Here is an 18,299-nt window from a genome sequence, read left to right as displayed (position 1 = left end):
AGGGCTAGGACTTGTGCTGTGCCTGCTCCTACTGCCCCACTGGAAACTTCTAGACGGTATGGTTAAACAGGAAGGATCATGGACCATGTAGTCAGACAAATTGGGCTTAAAGCCACATTGCACCCCTTCTTACTGGCTGGGTTCTATTGGGAAAATGATTTAACTTATCTGAACCTTGATATCCTCATCTGTGAAATGCTTTGCTGAATTGTTGTGAAGATTAGAAGAGGCAATAATTATAAAATACCCATCATAGTGCCTGGTGCTCAACAAGCCTTAGTCTTCCCTTCCTTCCTGTCCCTTCCCCTCCCCTCCCCTCCTCTTTCAAAAAGATTTTATTTATTTGACAGAGAAAGACAGAGAGATGCACAAGCAGGGGGAGCAGCAGGCAGAGAGAGAGGGAGAAGCAGGCTCCCCGCTGAGCAGAGAGCCCGACATGAGGCTCAATCCCAGGACCCTGGGATCATGATCTGAGCCAAAGGCTTAACCGACTGAGTCACCCAGGAGCCATCGCCCCTCCTTTTAAAAAAATATTTATTTATTTGAGAGAAAGAGAGAGAGTGGGAGGGAGAGGGAGAAGCCAACTCCACGCTGAGTGCAGAGCCCAATGCGGGGCTCAATCCCACAACCTTGAGATCATGACCTGAGCTGAAACCAAGAGTCAGATGCTTAACTGACTGAGCCACCCAGGCACTACTGTCCCTCCCCCACCCTTTTTAAAAAGACTTACATATTTATTTGGGAGAGAGAGAAAGAGAGAGAATGATCATGAGCAGGGGAGGGTTAGAGGGAGAGGGAGAGAGAGAATCCCAAGCAGACTCCCTGCTGAGCACAGAGCCCAACACAGAGCTCTATCTCAGGACCCAGAGATCATGACCTGGGCTGAGATCAAGACTCAGCTGCTCAACAGACTGAGCCGCTCAGGAGGCCCCCTCCTGTCCCTTTGATGTCCACATGGCCCTGCTTGTGACTTATCAGGATAATGTGCAGAAAGAATGTGGCACCTGACTCACCTTCTTTCTCATTCAGCTCTGTTTCTATCCCAGGGGCTTTTAATAAACACAGGGGGAGACTTGTTTCAGGGACTTTCTCCTGTAGTCACATCTTGGACCTTTACAACTGCAATATTTCGGTCTCCAGCCAAGACCTTCTATTTCTCCATTCATCCTTTTATTTGTCTAACCGTCTTGTGCACACAGTCTCTCAGTGCTTTTTCTCTGAGTCTGACAGCTGCATCCTGGGGCTCTCTACCTTCTCCCCTATTTGGCCTACACTTCCTTCTGTGGATCAGTGACAGGTTTTGGTTTCAAGCGACAGAAGCTGATGCTGGTTAACTTCAGTAAAAAAGGAATCTACTAGAAGGATATTGTGGGACGCATAGAACCAGTGGGAAAGCTGGAAACGAGGCTTCGAAAACGGGTGGTATTGTATGTTAGGTTCATCATTCAGTAGATATTTATTTCCTGTCTTCCCTCAACCTCTATAGGAGAGATATGATGTCGAATTTAGCCATGTGATGTGCTTTGGGCAATGATGTGTGGGAGAAAGTGACAGTGTGACTGTGGCCTTAAGAGGCATTTGTGTTTCCACTCATCTTGCAGAGCTTCCTACCTCCCTCACGGAAGGAGCATTCTTTGAGAAATGGGCTGGTCCGCAAAGAAGGAGAGACTTGTGGACGAAAGTCACCCCAGCCAACTCATACACCACTGACTGAAACAGGTATCTCCAGGCAACCAGCTGCTGCATGAGATTCCATGATTTTTTGTTACCTGCACTAAGTATGAGTAGCTGACCAAGAAAGGCAAGAACCAAGGAACCTGGAGAACAGAATCCATGACTGAGGTCATGCTACAAATTCCATTGTCTGTTGCTACTGCTGAACTCTTTTTTTTTTTTTTAATTTTTATTTATTTATTTGAGAGAGAGGGAGCATGAGTGGGGAGAAGAGCAGAGAGAGAGGGAGAGAGAGAATCTCAAGCTGACGTGTGCTGAGCATGGAACCTGATGTGGGGCTCGATCCCATGACCCTGAGATCATAACCTGAGCCAAAATCAAGAGTTGGCTGCTTAACCGACTGAGCCACGCAGGTCCCCCAACCCAACCCAACCCATTTCTTTACCCTGCAGATCAGGGAGATTTCTTGAGATTTCTATCATTTTCTGGATTTAATGTGCCTCTGAGCCATCTGGGTATCTTGTTCAAGTACAGGTTTGGTAGGTCCGAATGGGGCCAGAGAGTTCACATTTCTAAGAAGTTCTCAGGTGATAGTCCCCAGACTATGCTTTTGAGTAGTGCAGTTCTGAATGGTTTCTGTTTCACTCCCTTAGGAGTCAAAGTCACATATGGGAGCATCCTAGGCCACATGTCCATGCCTTGGCTCCTAGGGGGCAGGTTGGGGGAAGACTTTCTATAGTGGGTGGGGAAGCACTGTACTGTCCTTGATATTTCAGAGAAAAGAAAGGAGTTGTTCTCAACCATTATGGTACATCAGCATTACTTGGGGGTTGGGGGTGTAAGTGCTAGTTTAAAGATCAGATTCCTGGGCACCAACCCAGACTTCATAAATCTTATTCTCCGGGTGATAGCAGCTGGGATTCTTCATAAAACATACTTCAGGTGATTCTAATGAAGAAAGTCTGCAGACCACATTTCGATTAACATGAATAAGAACCAGGAAACATGAATTCAACTTCTTGCTCCCCTTGCCTGAGTAAAAGATGTTTATTGATACCTGTCTTTTCTCTCCTCTATGAGAAAGCCATACTTCTGTTTGAGGGTAATCCTTCCACTTGAATCCCCTGTCATCCTCTCTGCTTTTATCAATTATCTTTTTGTTTTCTAGCTTCAATATCTTTCTTTCCTTTGGGTCAATCTTCTCAGCACAGTAATAAACTCAATTATCTTCCATATTAAAAAACAAAACAAAACTCTTGTTGTGGCTCTTTTCCTGTTCTAGCTACTACCTTTTCCTTTTTTTTTCTTTTCATCACCAAAATCATCCTTTCTACACTCAATGTCTCACCTTCCTCACCCCCAATCATTTCCCAACTGTTGCACCTGGAGTCTGTTCCCACCACTTCAGCAAAATAATTTCTTGTGCAAGTTACCAATAATTCCTTAATGCCAATTTCATTAGATGTTTTTCAGTTCTTATTTTGTGTTTCTGTTGCATTTGATGCTTTTGGCCTCTTCATTCTTAAAACTATAGTTGGCCCTTGAATAATGCGGGGGTTAGGGGAGCCTCCCCACCATGCAGTTGAAAATCCATATAAGACTTGACTCCTCAAAAACTTAACCACTAATGGCCTACTGTTGATCAGAAGAAGCCTTACTGATAACCTAGTCAAATAACACATATTTTAGGGACGCCTGGGTGGCTCAGTTGGTTAAGTGTCCTGGGATCGAGTACCATATTGGGCTCCTTGCTCGGTGGGGAGCCTGCTTCTCCCTCTGCCTGCTCTGCCCGCCACTCCCCCTGCTTGTGCTCTCTCTCTCTCTCTGATAAATAAATAAAATCTTAAGAAAAAATTAACACATATTTCGTATGTTCTATGTATTATGTATTGTGTTCTTACAGTGAAGTAAGCTGGAGCATAGAAAGTGTTATCAAGAAAATCATAAGGAAGAGAAAGTACTTTTATAGTATTGTACTGTATTTACCCCCCCAAAAATCCGTATATAAGTGGATCTGTACGGTTCAGACCTGTGTTGTTTCAGAGTCAACTGTATTTGATTTCCCATACTCTGTATTACCGCTCTTGTATTCTCTTCCTATCTCTCTGGTAGTTAGTTTCTTCTCAATCTGGGCTTTCCTCTTCCTTCTTTGGAATGTGCATATTATTCAGGGTTCCATCCTTAGCCCATTTCTGTTTTATACTGAGTTGCGAATTTCTCTTAACACGTATGTGTTTGTTGTCAGCAACCCACACCTCCCTCTTCCCCAAGTCCCAGACCTGTATCTACAACTGCTAACTGAACATCCTTAACTGGATATCTTTTAGGCAACTAAAGCTCAATATGCTAAGAATTGAACTCATGACCTTTCCCTAAAGACCTGCATGTGTCTACTTTTGTATTTCCTTCATCAGCTCGGCTGCCCAAACCAAAATGGGGGATTTATCTTACTCCATCCTCCTACCTCTTCTCCCCGCGCCCAATCACCAGGTCCTATTGATGTCATCTCCATGTGGCTTTTGCATCTGTCCTCTCCTATATCCATGCCACTATCTGCATCCTGTCATTCATCATCTGAAGTACTGTTGTTATTTCCTTATTGATCTCCTTTTTTTCTACCAGGGCCATTCTCCACAACATCCTGTGTTTTGGTTCCTAAGGAGAATGGGTGAAAAGATATAGGGACATATTGGTGTAACTCAAGGATACAGCCATTTGTTTAAAGGATGGTGTAGTTGAAGGAGAACCCCAATTTGTTCTCTGGAAGGCTCAGAGTCAGGAGACATCAGTTTGTCTTTCAGACTGTCAACTTGGCATATGGAAGCTGCTGAAAAGACTTATACATTTCAGCTGTTAAACTAAAAGCAGTAGCTAGGGGTTGAGAAAGACACACCAGAGTATTGTTTTCATTCCCTCTCCTTTTCTTTTCTTTCTTTTTAATTTTTTAAAAATTTATTTATTTATTTACTTGAGAAGAGAGAGAGAGAGAGAGCACAAGCAGAGGGAGCAGCAGAGAGGGAGAGAGAGAAAGAGAGGGAGAAGCAGACTCCTGACTCGGGGCTCTATTCAGGACCCTGGGATCATGAGCTGAGCTGAAGTCAGACACTTAACCGACTGAGACACCCAGGCGCCCCCTTTACTTTCTTTTTTAAAATTGTTTTTTCTTAAGTGGCAGAAGAGCATAGGGAGTCAAAAATAACAGTATGAAGATAAGGGAGATCATATAGAGAAATCATTTTGTAGTTAATAAAGGTTGTCCAAAAACATAATAGGCAAGATTAGTGATAGGGCAGAGGATGCTGAAGAATCAGAAAATTAATCTTGTTTTGCTGTAATGGGCATAAGCTAACCATTTCTGTAGTCTGCAGCTTCTGGAGAATTCCCAAGAATCACAGTTTGAGGTCTTCCAATGAATTAGACATCCAGTATCCCAGAAAAAATGATGCATGTATTTTTACTTGGGTAGTATGTATCCAGGATCAATGCCTTTGGAGTTTCACTGTTGGTTTGTTGTTGACAGTGCCTGATGAGGTTTTTCCGTTGAGAATCGAGGGAAATTTTTTTCTGAAGCTTTTTCAGAAGACCAAATCTCTAGATTTCAGATCAGGCAGAAGCTGCTTAGGTGGGTGCTTTGGAAATGCTTCGTTGCTTTATTGTTGATAAAACGGGAGTTATAGAGTGGATCCTCTGCAGTAATTAGTCATATCAGCTTGTATTAAGGTAGAATCTAGTATTGGAAAGGATTCCTAAATACACGAGGGAGCCTGTTATTAACTCAGAAGGAGATAACTTATGGGTCTTACAATAGATTGATATCATTGCTATCAAGAAAAATGGAATTACTTTGGGCCTTGGAAATTTGAGTGTTTCTGAGGGCTTTGATAATTAGTTTTTGAATTCCACTAGTTCCCTTTAATTTTCCTGAAATTTGTCCATGATAAGGACAGCGGAGTTTCTAAGTAAATGGTAAAGGTTTACGGAATTATTCAATAACAGTATCACTGAAATGTGTGTACCTGTTACTGGAGAGGTACATTGGGATTTCTCAAGTCAGGAATACAAAATCAAGCAATTTTTTTCTATCATTACATCCATAGCTCTCCAGCAAGGAAAAGCCTCAACTTGTCATAAGAAGAGTTGTATTTGAATGTACTCGTGTTCATAGGAGCCCTGACACTTTGGGCTCCAGTCTATGTTCTCTCTCTATAGTTTTGCCAGAATTGGGTCATTGGCAGATAGAACATACATCCTTGGCAATACCCCTAAAAATTACCCCACCAATGTTGGTTTGATATCATTGCCAATTTATCTTTGCTATTGTGGATAGATACCATGAAGAATTTTCACTGGACTCTAATTATGGCTATGTCCTTAAGTAATAGCAAAGCATCTCAAGATTCTTTAATTTGCTATTCATTTTATAGGAGTTCCTGAAATAGTAAGGAAATCTGTTTCTAAAGCATTTCAAAGTCATTGACTAACCTAAAAATATATGTACTATCAGTACACATACTTGTCCTTTATCCTTTATTAACTGATAGGTCTGGGCCAGGGCAATTTACTGGATCTACAGAAGGCTTGGGATGGCACTAACTCAGCCAGCCTATTACTAGGTAAAAGACTTGGGCAAGTTATTTTTCTGAGCATTAGATTTCTTCAAATATGAAATGGTAGTAATACTCGTCTCACAGAGCTGTGAGCATTTAATGAGTTACTGCACAATAATCAATGAATAATACCTATCACCAAGTCCTTCACGTTGGTTATCTGCTTTAATTATCACAACCATCCTATGTGATGGCCTCTTACCATTTTATAGAGGCTCAGTCACACAGCTTTAGGTGGCGATGTCAGTTTTCAAACTTCTATTTTTTTCTGAGAGCAAGCGTCCGGTTCTTAACCGCTCTCCCGCCCACTGCTAGGTTCAAGTGCCCATCATACAGCCTGTCGCTAGCAGGCACTCAATCTTTAAAAATTTAGTTTGCAAGTTTGATTATCATGGGTTTGTTCTAGGGTCTGATCTCCTCTGGGTGCATGGGCAAAATTCAGTTTTGACCTGGCCCAGCCGAGGACTAAATTCTCCCCTCCCTCGACAGGAGCCCAGTCCGGGTTTATTGTGAGCTTTCAGTACTGTGAGCGGGATCCCAGCGGGTGACGAGAGTGACGCCCCCCCCCACCTCTGCGCCCCCGCGGGGCGTCCTTAGCAACGCGCGCTTTCACTCCCTGCCCCGCCCAGTCCGCGCGGCGTCGCGCGGGGCGCGAGGCGGTGGCGGTCTTTGCGCCTGCGCGCGGCCGCAACCGCCAGTCAGCTCTCCTCCCCTCCCCTCCTCCCCTTTCCCTTCTCCCCCTCCTCCTCTGCCTCCTAGAGCGAGACACCAATATGGAGCCTGAGGACTTACCATGGCCAGGCGAGCTCGAGGAGGAGGAGGAGGAGGAAGAGGAGGAAGAGGAGGAGGCGGAAGAGGCGGAGGAGCGGGCGAACCTGGACTCGGACAAGGTGGTGATGGTGGAGGAGGTGGAGGAAGAGGAGAGGCGGGAGCTGGACTCGGACTTTAACTACGAGAGTCAGCTTCGGGAGAGTACGGACGACGAGGACGACGAGGAGGCCAAGGCCTGGCTGCAGGCGCACCCTGACGGGCCTTTGCCTCCGTCGTCGCTCCCGAGGCACCGCTACTCGGAGGACGAGCTGACCGGCCCGGAGAAGGTGAGCCGTGCCGGGGAGAGATGGGGGCTGAGCCGTCGGGCACGGTGACTGGGCGTCTCTGCGCGCTCGGCCTGCTCTCTGCCCCGCTGCCTCCTGCTCGCTGCGGGTCACGGTGTCGGACAGATAAGCGCGCTTTTAAAGGCTTGTAGGGGCCGTCTCTCGTCCTGGGCCTCCACTCTTGCCCAGGTTCTGGCTGACTACGCCAAGTCTCCCTTTCTTTATGGCGGAGACCTCTCTTGTTTCTCTCTCTCTCTGGGTCCCGGGCCTTTTGAATTACACCAGCTGTTTCGAGAGTCCGTATTCCCAGTGGGTGTGGTTAAGCAAAGCTTTGGGGAGGAGGCGGGGCTCCTCGTGCTCCACTGGAGGGGAAAAGGGCGTTGGTTGGAGAGGAGAGAGTGGTTCTCCAGGGACTGTCTTGTTGGGGAGACAGAGATTAGTATGCCTGAAGAGCAGGGCTCTCCTTGAGGTAGTAGTGCGGATTATGGACACTACATGATTAGTCTCCAGAGGCTGCTCACCTGTTTTACTTCTCCGGACCCTTGTTTGTAGCAAGAAAGGGGAGTTCCCCGTAGGTAGCAGAAGGCTTATGCTGCAGTTCCTCTGGAAAACTAGGAAGCAAATGGAGAAAGAACTGATTTTATGGTCGGCCCCTGAAGACCATTTTGAAAATAACTATATTTAATTCATTAGCTTTTCAGGAAGAAAAAAAAAAAAGGTTTGCTATTAAGTTTGAATATCAAATCATCAGACATTTATTAAGTTTCTGTTGTGTGCAGGGCACGTCGTGGGAACCAAAAGAAGCCTAGTGTTTATTGTCTAGGACTGCTCCATAGACAAGATGTAAACTGTGCAGAGTGAACAAAGTACAAGTGAAAAGACAGAGACTTTTTCTAGACCTGTGCTGTTCAACACAGTCATCACTAGCCACATGTGGCTCTTTACATCTTATTTAAAGTTAAATAAAATTTAAAATTCAGTACCTCTGTTGTACTAACCACTTTTTTTTTTTTTTTAAAGATTTTATTTATTTATTTGACAGAGATAGAGACAGCCAGTGAGAGAGGGAACACAAGCAGGGGAGTGGGAGAGGAAGAAGCAGGCTCATCACAGAGGAGCCTGGATGTGGGGCTCGATCCCAGAACACCAGGATCACGCCCTGAGCCAAAGGCAGACACTTAACCGCTGTGCCACCCAGGCGCCCCTGTACTAACCACTTTTTAAGTGCTCAGTAGCCACACTTGACTAGTAACATTATTGCACAGTGCAGATGTATAATAGTTTGATCATCACAGAAAGTTCTTTTGGACTTTAATGCTATAGACTGTTGATCATTAAAGAGTAATAGTTATTGTTTTGCCTGGTAAATATTCCATTGGGCACTTATCATTGAGCAGTCACCATGGGCATTCACAGCGTTGTGTTGGATGCTAAGGAATCTTGGTGAACCCAAACATTTTTTTTAAATCTCTGCCTTTCTAGTGTTCAGGTAAGAAGAAGGCAGACAAAATTTAGTGGGCCACATAGAGTAAAACTATGTGCTAATATACTTTGAAAGCATATGGTAAAGGTATCTGACCTTGTTAGTGAAGCAGGGGAAAGCTTCCCTGAGGAAGTTCTGATAGAGCTAAGATCTGAAGACTAAGGGAAGAGAAAATCTCCCAGTTGAGGGAAAGGCACATGTAAAGATGCTGTTTGCGAGAACATGGCATTTCCAGGGAACCAAAGGCCAATATGGATAAAGGCTCTATCTCTGGAGCTTTGGAATTGTTTAAATGGAATTGTGACATTTGGAAAATGTTTAAAACATTTTCAGTGATAAGATTTGTGTTTCAGAAAGATCACTTTGTAGCACAGTAGAGAACAGCTTTGATAGCAGGATGGGGTGGGAAGTGGCAGTAAGTCAGGGATGCTAATTATTAAGCCATTGTAGCATTGCCAGGCAAAAGATGATAATATTTTGGAACAGGAAAGTGTTGGTGGATATAGAAAAAAGTAGACTGATTCAAGAAATATTTAAGAGGTAGGGGCACCTGGGTGGCTCACTTGCTTAAGCGTCTGCCTTTGGCCCAGGTCGTGATCTCCAGGTCCTGGGATCAAGCCATGTGTGGGGAAAAAAAAAAAATCCCTGCTCAGTAGGGACTCTGCTTCTCCCTCTCCCTCTCTGTCCCTCCTCCCTGCTCTTTCTTGGTCTCTCTCAAAAAAAAAAAAAAAAAAGAGGTAAAATCATCACACTTACACATTAATTTTACATTTTTACTACACTAATAATGAATTAGATGTGGAACAGGAAGGCAACAAGGTGTCTGTGTGTTAGATTATTGGATGAATGGTTGTGTCAAACATTGAGATATGGCCAGGTTAATGGTGGGAGCTATGGAGGGAGGGGTTGATGGGATTGGTTGAGATTAGAGTTAAGTTTATAAGATTGTTTTTGGAGGGGCGCCTGGGTGGCACAGCGGTTAAAGCGTCTGCCTTCGGCTCAGGGCGTGATCCCGGCGTTCCAGGATCGAGCCCCACGTCAGGCTCCTCCTCTGTGAGCCTGCTTCTTCCTCTCCCACTCCCCCTGCTCTCGCTGGCTGTCTCTATCTCTGTCAAATAAATAAATAAAATCTTAAAAAAAAAAAAAAAAAGATTGTTTTTGGAGATAAGAAGTCTGGGTTGGAAATTTCAACTTGTAAGTTATTTGCATATAGACCATAATTAAAGCCATTCTTGTGGATGAGGTCTCCTAACTTTTATTTTGTTCTATGACTTCTTATTTGAATAACTATTAGTATTTAAATTTATATCTCTAAGCCTAGAGGAAGAGTGTATTAAACCACTTTAACTCTTATTAAAGCCAATGTGAAAAACTATTATCCTGTTTTTTCCCCCTTTGTTAAATGATTTTATTTAAAAGGCACTCACCACAGGAAAACAGCACCATAATTCCACCTAATGAACTGTGAACCTAAAATAGAGCAATTAAGAGAAGGAACAATTAAAGACAAATGATCAAATAAAATTAAATAGCAGTTTATTTAAATTTATTTAAATTAAATCAATTAACATATAGTGCATTATTAGTTTCAGAGGTAGAGTTCAGTGATTCATCAGTCTTATATAAAACCCAGTGCTCATTACATCACTGACCCTCCTTAATGTCTATCACCCAGTTATCTTACCCCCTCATCCTCCTCCCCTCCAGCATTCCTCAGTTTGTTTCCTATGATTAAGAATCTCTCATGGTTTGTCTCCCTATTATCCCATTTAACAGTATCTATGTGTAATAAAAATCTTGCTTCTTAGAGCCCAGTGTTTTTTTCCCCCAGAAGTGTTTTGTTTTTGTTTTTTTTGAGAAAGAAATCAATATTTTGATATTTTTCCTCTCTACCTTGGAGAATATATGAAGGTATAGATGGTGTTCTGTGTTAAAGATAGTTTTTTTTTTTTTTTAAGATTTTGTTTATTTGAGAGAGAGAGTGAGAGAGTACAAGCAGGGGGAACAGTAGAGGGAGAAGGAGAAGCACGCTCCCCGCCTAGCAGGGAACCCGATGCGGGGCTTGATCCCAGGACCCTGAGATCATTACCTGAGCCGAAGGCAGACGCTTAACCATCTGAGCCACCCACGTGCCCCATAAAGATAGTTTTAAGATGATATAAAGAGTATTAAGATTTTTTTCCTTTAGTTCACTGACATTAAAATTTACTGGCATAAGTTGGAAAATGTTTAAAGGAGAAACTTTATATGTGTCTTGCTAGATATTTATAAACTATAAAATCTTAGTTTTTTTTTTTAAAGATTTCTCAATTCATTTGAGAGAGACAGCGCATTTGAGAGAGAGCACGCGAGAGCATGCTCATGCAAGTGCGGGGAGGGACAGAGGTGGGGGGTGTTTTAAGCAGACTCCACACTGAGCATGGAGCCTGACCTGGGGCTCCATCTCAGGATCCTGATATCAGGACCTGAGCTGAAACCAAGAGTCCTTCCATTGCTTAACCAACTGCGCCATTTAGAGATGAGTTTGTTATGTAGTATTTATTTATTTATTTATTTAAAGATTTTATTTATTTATTTGACAGAGATAGAGACAGCCAGTGAGAGAGGGAACACAAGCAGGGGGAGTGGGAGAGGAAGAAGCAGGCTCATAGCGGAGGAGCCTAATGTGGGGCTCGATCCCATAACGCCAGGATCACACCCTGAGCCGAAGGCAGGCGCTTAACGACTGCGCCACTCAGGCGCCCCTGTTATGTAGTATTTAATGCAGTGTATTAAAAGGATGAGACCAAATGATAGGAAATATTAATTTCATTCAGTCTAGTCTCAAATGACAAAATAGTAAGAATTTGCTTCACTTATGTATCTCTTACTAGATCATAAGGATGTACTAATGGTAATGCGTAAGGTAGTGATTTTTAGTCCTGTTCCTGAGACTGAGCTAAGGCATGGGACTGTGTAAATTCAGAGCAAAGTGTGCCCAGCCTTACAACCAAGTCTTTTTAAGAGTTCAGGGAAGTGAGTGGTTCAGAGCCTTTACTGTGTAGGCCTTAACGCTGGTCCTGCAGACCATTCAACATGGATCATTTCAAACACCTCTCCTTGTAATTCCTAAATTTAAATTTCTGAGCTGTGCTAGGGAAAATAATTCGGTTATGTGGATTGGTATTACCAGAAATTCTTGGTCTCCAGCTTCTAACTGGGTCATCAACAGTGTTTGGAAATCTTTGTATGTTTCCTCCTCCAGCTTCTTACACATCTTCACTCTTCTATAGCCCTTGCGGATGTTCAGCACCCTCCCGTCAGGTTATCCTTACATAGAAGAAAACAGGCCTGAACCCTTTCTTACCTTTTTGCCCCCATCTCCAAATTTGTCCACAGTGTAAATTTATCTTTTTTGACCTGTTAATACATATTTTATTCTTAATATTAATCCTTTCTTGTTTTCCTAGGATAAAAACTATGCCATAGTGTGTTTTTCTCTTATGGAATTGCTGGGTTTTAGTTGCAGATATTTTATAAATGATTGTGGTTTTAAGTTTAAAAAAATTGTTTTCTTAACCTGTCTTTGTCAAATTTAGCATCAATATTATACCATTTTCATACAAAGTACTAGAAGGATTTTTATTTTTCTGTGCCCTGAAACAGTTTAAGAAATGTAAGAATTTTTCTTGCATGTTTGAAAAATAATCTCTAGTGAAACTACTTTGCCTCTGGGTTTCTTTTAGGGTTTGGTTTATATAGACACACTTTTCTTGGTTAATTTTGGTAATTTATGATTTTTGTAGAAAATTATTTTAGCAAGAATTTCCTGTTAATTATAATGGAGTGCTACACAGTATTCTTTACTTTTTCCATTGCATCTGTAGTTATTTCCATTTCTCATTCTTGATTTTATGTAACTATGTTTTATTTTTCTCTTGATCTAACTAAGGATTTACTTATTTTGCTTCTTTTTTCATTGAAGGAAAGCTCTTGGATTCAAGTTTAATTCTATTGCTTTTCATCATTTAATACATTAATTTGAGTTTTCATCTTTTACTGTTTCCCTAGATTTATTTTACTTGAGTGCTTTGTTTAAATGCTTAATTGGCTTATTTAAAAACATTTTCAACAGATTTATTGAGATATAATTCATGTCATACAATTTATCCTTAATTTAAAATACATAATTCAGTGGTTTTCAGTATATTAATAGATGTGTGCAACCATCATTACAGTCAATTTTAGAACATTTTTATCACCTCAAAAAAAAACCCCAAACCCTGTACATTTTAGGTGTCCTCCCATCTTCCATTCCTCTAATCAACTGTTAATCTAATCAACTTTTTCCTCTCTTTAGATTTGCCTGTTCTGGGCATTTAATATAAAAGGAATAATATATCTTTTTTGACTAGCTTCTATCACTTAGCATAATGTTTTCAGGAAACATCCATGTATATAGCATGGATCAGTACTTCATTCCTTTTGTGGCTGAATAAAATTCACTTGTATGGATATATTGTATTTGTTTATTCATTCATCAGTTGATGAATATTTGGTTTTTGTTTCTACCTTCTACATTATGAGTAATGTTGTTGTAAACACTTGTGTACAAGTTTTTGTGTGGACACGTTTTCATTTCTATTGGGTATATATCTAGGAGTGGAATTGCTGGACATGTAGTTTAACCTTTGAGGAACTGCTTCCTGGAATGTTTCCCAAAATGGCTGCACTATTTTACGTTCCTACAACCAGTGTATGGAAGTTCCAATTTCTTTACATCTTTGTCAGCACTTACTATCTTACTTTTTTTTAAAAGATTTTATTTATTTATTTGTCAGAAAGAGAGAGAGAGAGAGAACAAGCAGGGGAAGCAGCAGGCAGAGGGAGAAGCAGGCTCCCCTGCTGAGCAAGGAGCGTGATGCGAGGCTCGATCCCAGGACCCTGGGATCATGACCTGAGCTAAAGGCAAACACTTAACCGGCTGAGCCACCCAGAGAGAGAGGGAGCACGCATGAACAGGGGGGAGGGGCAGAGGGAGAGGGAGAAGTAGACTCCCCGCTGAGCAGGGAGCCAGTTGCAGGGCCCCATCCCGTGACCCAGAGAGATCATGACCTGAGCCGGAGGCAGATGCTCAACCAACTGAGCCACCCAGGTACTGTGTAATTATCTGACTTTTTGATTGTAGCCATCCTGGTGGATGTGACATGGTATCTCATTGTGGTTTTGATTTGCATTTCCCTGATGGCTTATGATATTGAGCATCTTTTCTTGTGCTTATTGGCCATTTGTATGTCTCTTTGGCGAAATGTCCATTTAGGTCCTTCGCTCATTTTTATTTTAGTCATTTGTCTATTTGCTGTTGAGTTGTAAGAATTCTTTTTTTTTTTTAAGGATTTTTTTATTTATTTATTCGACAGAGATAGAGACAGCCAGCGAGAGAGGGAACACAAGCAGGGGGAGTGGGAGAGGAAGAAGCAGGCTCATAGCGGAGGAGCCTGATGTGGGGCTCGATCCCAGAACGCCAGGGTCACGCCCTGAGCCGAAGGCAGACGCTTAACCGCTGTGCCACCCAGGCGCTCCAGTAAGAATTCTTTATATAGTCTTCATATTTTCCACAGTGTGAATTTAAAATAAGGTGTCTGATTTACGGTATTTTCTCCCAGTCTGTGGGATGATGAAGTCTAATTTATCTTTTTGTTGTTGCTCTTGGTGCTTATGCTTTTGGTATCCTATCTTAGAAACTGTTGCTGAGGGGTGCCTGGGTGGCTCAGTCATTAAGCGTCTACCTTGGGCTCAGGGCGTGATCCCAGTATTCTGGGATGGAGCCCCACATCAGGCTCCTCTGCTGGGAAGCCTGCTTCTTCCTCTCCCACTCCCCCTGCTTATGTTCCCTCTCTTGATGGCTGTCTCTATCTCTGTCAAATAAATAAATAAAATCTTAAAAAAAAAAAGTGTTGCTGAATGTTAAGTCATAAAGATTTATGACTATGTTTTCTCTAAGAATTTTATAGTTTTTGCTCTTACATTTAAAACTTTGATCAGTTTTGAGTTATTTTTGTATGTGGCGTGAGGAAAATGTTCAGCTTCATTCTTTGTATGTTGCTACTCAGTTGTCCCAGCACCATTTGTTGAAGAGGCCGTTCTTCCCAACTGAATGGTCTTAGCACTCTTGTTGAAAATCAGTTGACCCTTGATGTATGGGTTTATTTCTGGACTCTCAATTCTATTCCATTATCCCATATGTCCAGTTTTATGCCATGGTACACTTTTTTGATTACCATTGCTTTGTAGTAAGTTTTGAAATGAGGATGTGTGAGTCCTCCAACTTTGTTCTTCTTTTTCAAGATTTTTTGGCTATTCTAGGTTCCTTGCGGTTATTTATGAATTTTAAGATCAGTTTGCCAATTTCAGCAAAAAAGCCAGCTGGTATTTTGATAGGAATTGCATTGAATCTGTAGATCAGTTTGGGAGTATTGCCATCTTCACAACACTAGGTCTTCTGATCCATGAACATAGGATATCTTTCCATTTATTTAGATCTTTTGCAAATATATTCAATACTTTTTTGTACTTTACAGGGTATAAGTTTGACACCTTTTTCCTTAAATTATTCTAAGTTTTTTATTCTTTTTGGTGCTATTGTAAGTAGATTTTTTTTTTAAATTTCATTTTTGAATTGTTCGTTGCAAGTGTATAAAAAAGACAATTGATTTTTGTATGTTCAGTTTGTCTCCTGCAGTTTTGCTGAACTCGTTTATTAGTACTAATAGATTGTTAGTGGGCTTCGTTGGATTTTCTGTATATAAGACCATGTCAGATGTGAATACATACAGTTTCATTCTTCTTTTCCAATCTGAATGCTTTTTATTTTTTCTTGCCTAATTTCCTTGGATAGAATTTCTAGTACAATGTTGAATAGAATTAGTAAAAACGGATATCCTTGTCTTATTCCTGACCTTAGGGGGAAAGCATCCAATTTTTTCACTGAAAGTATGATGTTAGTTGTAGGTTTTTTGTACGTTCCCTTATCAGATTGATGAAATTTCCTTCTATTCCTAGTTTATGGAATATTGTTTAACATGAAAAGGTATTAGATTTTGTCAAATTATTCTATTATTTGGTGTATTAATTGATATTAGATTGTTAAGCCAAGCATGCATTCTGGGGATAATTTACTTCATCATGGTGTATAAATATTTTATATGTTGTAGGATACAGAAACATACACACACACACACACACACACACACACACACACACACTAATTTACTAGTATTTTTTAAAAGAATTTTTGCATCTATAGTCCCAAGGTAATGGTCTGAAGTTTTTTTTGTGATGTTTTACCTGTATTTACTGGTATTACCTGGCTTCATAAGATGAGTTGAAAGTGTTCTTTGGCATTAATAATTTTTTGACTGTTTGCTAGGTTACACCATCTTGGTCTGGGCTTTTCTTTTGGGGAAGTATTTTAATTACTAATTGACTCTCTTTCCTTGCTATATGTCTCTTCAGATTTTCTATTTCTTCTTGGATCAGTTTCAGTAATTGTGTTTTCTAGATGTTTGTCCATTTCTTCCAAGTTATCAAATTTCTTAACATGTAGTTTTTCATAGTATTTCCTTATATTTATTTGTATTTTTGTAAAATTGGTAATGAAATTCCCTCTTTAATTTCTGATTTTAAGTAATATGAGTACTGTCTTTTTTCTTGGTGAGTCTGGCTAAAGGATTTTCAATTTTGGGAATATTTCCAAAGACCCAACTTTTGATTTCATTGATTTTTCACTATTCTCTATTTCATTTTTTTTCTTTCTTTTTTTTTTTTTTAAGATTTTTATTTATTTGTCAGAGAGAGAGAGAACGAGAGAGAGCATGCGTGCCCACACGTAGGGGGGAGTGGCAGGCAGAGGGAAAAGCAGGCTCCCTGCTGAGAAAGGAGCCCCATGCAGGACTCAATCCCAGGACCCCAGAGACCATGACTTGAGCCGAAGGCAGACAGTTAACCCACTGAGCCACCTAAGAGTCCCTATTTCATTTATTTCTATTTTAGTCTTATTTTCTTCCTTCTGTTTTCTTTGGGTTTAGGTTTCTCTTTTTTAGTTTAAGGTGCATGGGTAGGCTATTGATTGAGATCTTTGTTCTATTTGTAATGTACACATTTGTAGCCATAAATTTCCCTCTCAGCACTGCTTTAGGTGCAGTCCATAATTTTGGTATGTAGTATTTCTGTTATCTCAAAATATTTGAAAATTCTCTTTGCGAGTTCTTTTTTTTGACCAATTGGTTATTTAAGAGTCTGTTGCTTAATTTCCACCCATTTGTGAATTTACTCAATTTCCTTCTGTTACCAGTTTCTGCCTTTATTCCGTTTTATTTGGAGAATAAACGTTTCATGTTTTCAATTATTTAAAAACTTGAGGCTTGTTTTATGACCCAGCATGTGTTCTATCCTGGAGAATGTTCCATGGGTGCTTGAGAAGAATGTGTATTCTGCCGCTCTGGGAGGGAAATGTTTATTATATTTGTAGATCTAATTTGTTTATGGTGGAATTCACATCTTAAATTTCTTTGTTGGTCTTCTGTCAAGGTGGCTATCCTTTTTTAAAAGTAGACTTTTTGGGGGGCGCCTGGGTGGCACAGTGGTTAAGCGTCTGCCTTCGGCTCAGGGCGTGATCCCGGCGTTATGGGATCGAGCCCCACATCAGGCTCCTCCGCTATGAGCCTGCTTCTTCATCTCCCACTCCCCCTGCTTGTGTTCCCTCTCTCGCTGGCTGTCTCTATCTCTGTCGAATAAATAAATAAAATCTTAAAAAAAAAAAAAAAAGACTTTTTGGGAGTTGTTTTTTTTTTTTTTTTTTACAGAAAAATTAAGCAGAAAGTACAGAATTCCTATATATTCCCTCCCCCTCCCCATTTTTTCTATTATTAACATCTTGCACTAGTGTGCTACATTTGTTACAATTAGTAAGCCAATATTGATATATTATTTTTAATTAAAGTCCATAGGTTATATTAGGGTTCACTCTTGATATGTTCTATGAGTTTTGACAAATGTATAATATCATATATCCACTATTACAGAATCATACATGATAGTTTCATTGCTCTAAAAATCCCCTGTGCTGTACCAGTTCATCCTTCTGTCCCTTCCTCTGAAACCCTAGTAACCAGTGATATTTTTACTGTCTCCATAGTTTTTGCCTTTTCCGGAAAATCATGTAGTTAGAATCATACAGTATATAGCCTTTTCAGAATGACTTCTTTCACTTAGCAATATGCATTTAAGTTTTCTCCATCTCTTTTCACAGTTTGATAGCTCATTTCTTTTTTTCTCCTTGCCTTTTTTTTATTGTGATAAAATATACATAACATAAAATTTACCATTTTAACCATTTTTAAGTGGCATTACACATTTGTTGTGTAACCATCACCATCATCCATCTCCAGAACTTTTTTATCT

At 40.8% G+C, this 18,299-nt stretch overlaps 1 protein-coding gene across 1 annotated transcript in view; it reads left to right on the top strand.

The window, feature by feature from the left end:
• Positions 1 to 6,748: 6,748 nt before the first annotated feature.
• ALMS1 (ALMS1 centrosome and basal body associated protein) overlaps positions 6,749 to 18,299 on the top strand; it is a 216,998-nt gene continuing 205,447 nt past the window's right edge. Inside the window, exon 1 of the mRNA XM_008700492.2 lies at positions 6,749 to 7,378. Within this exon, the coding sequence (XP_008698714.2) occupies positions 7,055 to 7,378 (324 nt within the window). The 5' untranslated portion in view covers positions 6,749 to 7,054. The remainder of the gene's footprint in view (positions 7,379 to 18,299) is intronic.

The sequence above is a fragment of the Ursus maritimus genome, unplaced genomic scaffold, assembly GCF_017311325.1.
Source record: "Ursus maritimus isolate PB19 unplaced genomic scaffold, ASM1731132v1 scaffold_6, whole genome shotgun sequence".
NCBI classification, from domain to species: domain Eukaryota; kingdom Metazoa; phylum Chordata; class Mammalia; order Carnivora; family Ursidae; genus Ursus; species Ursus maritimus.
Note: the sequence above shows the minus strand (reverse complement) of the source record. Positions and strands in the feature narration are given on the sequence as shown.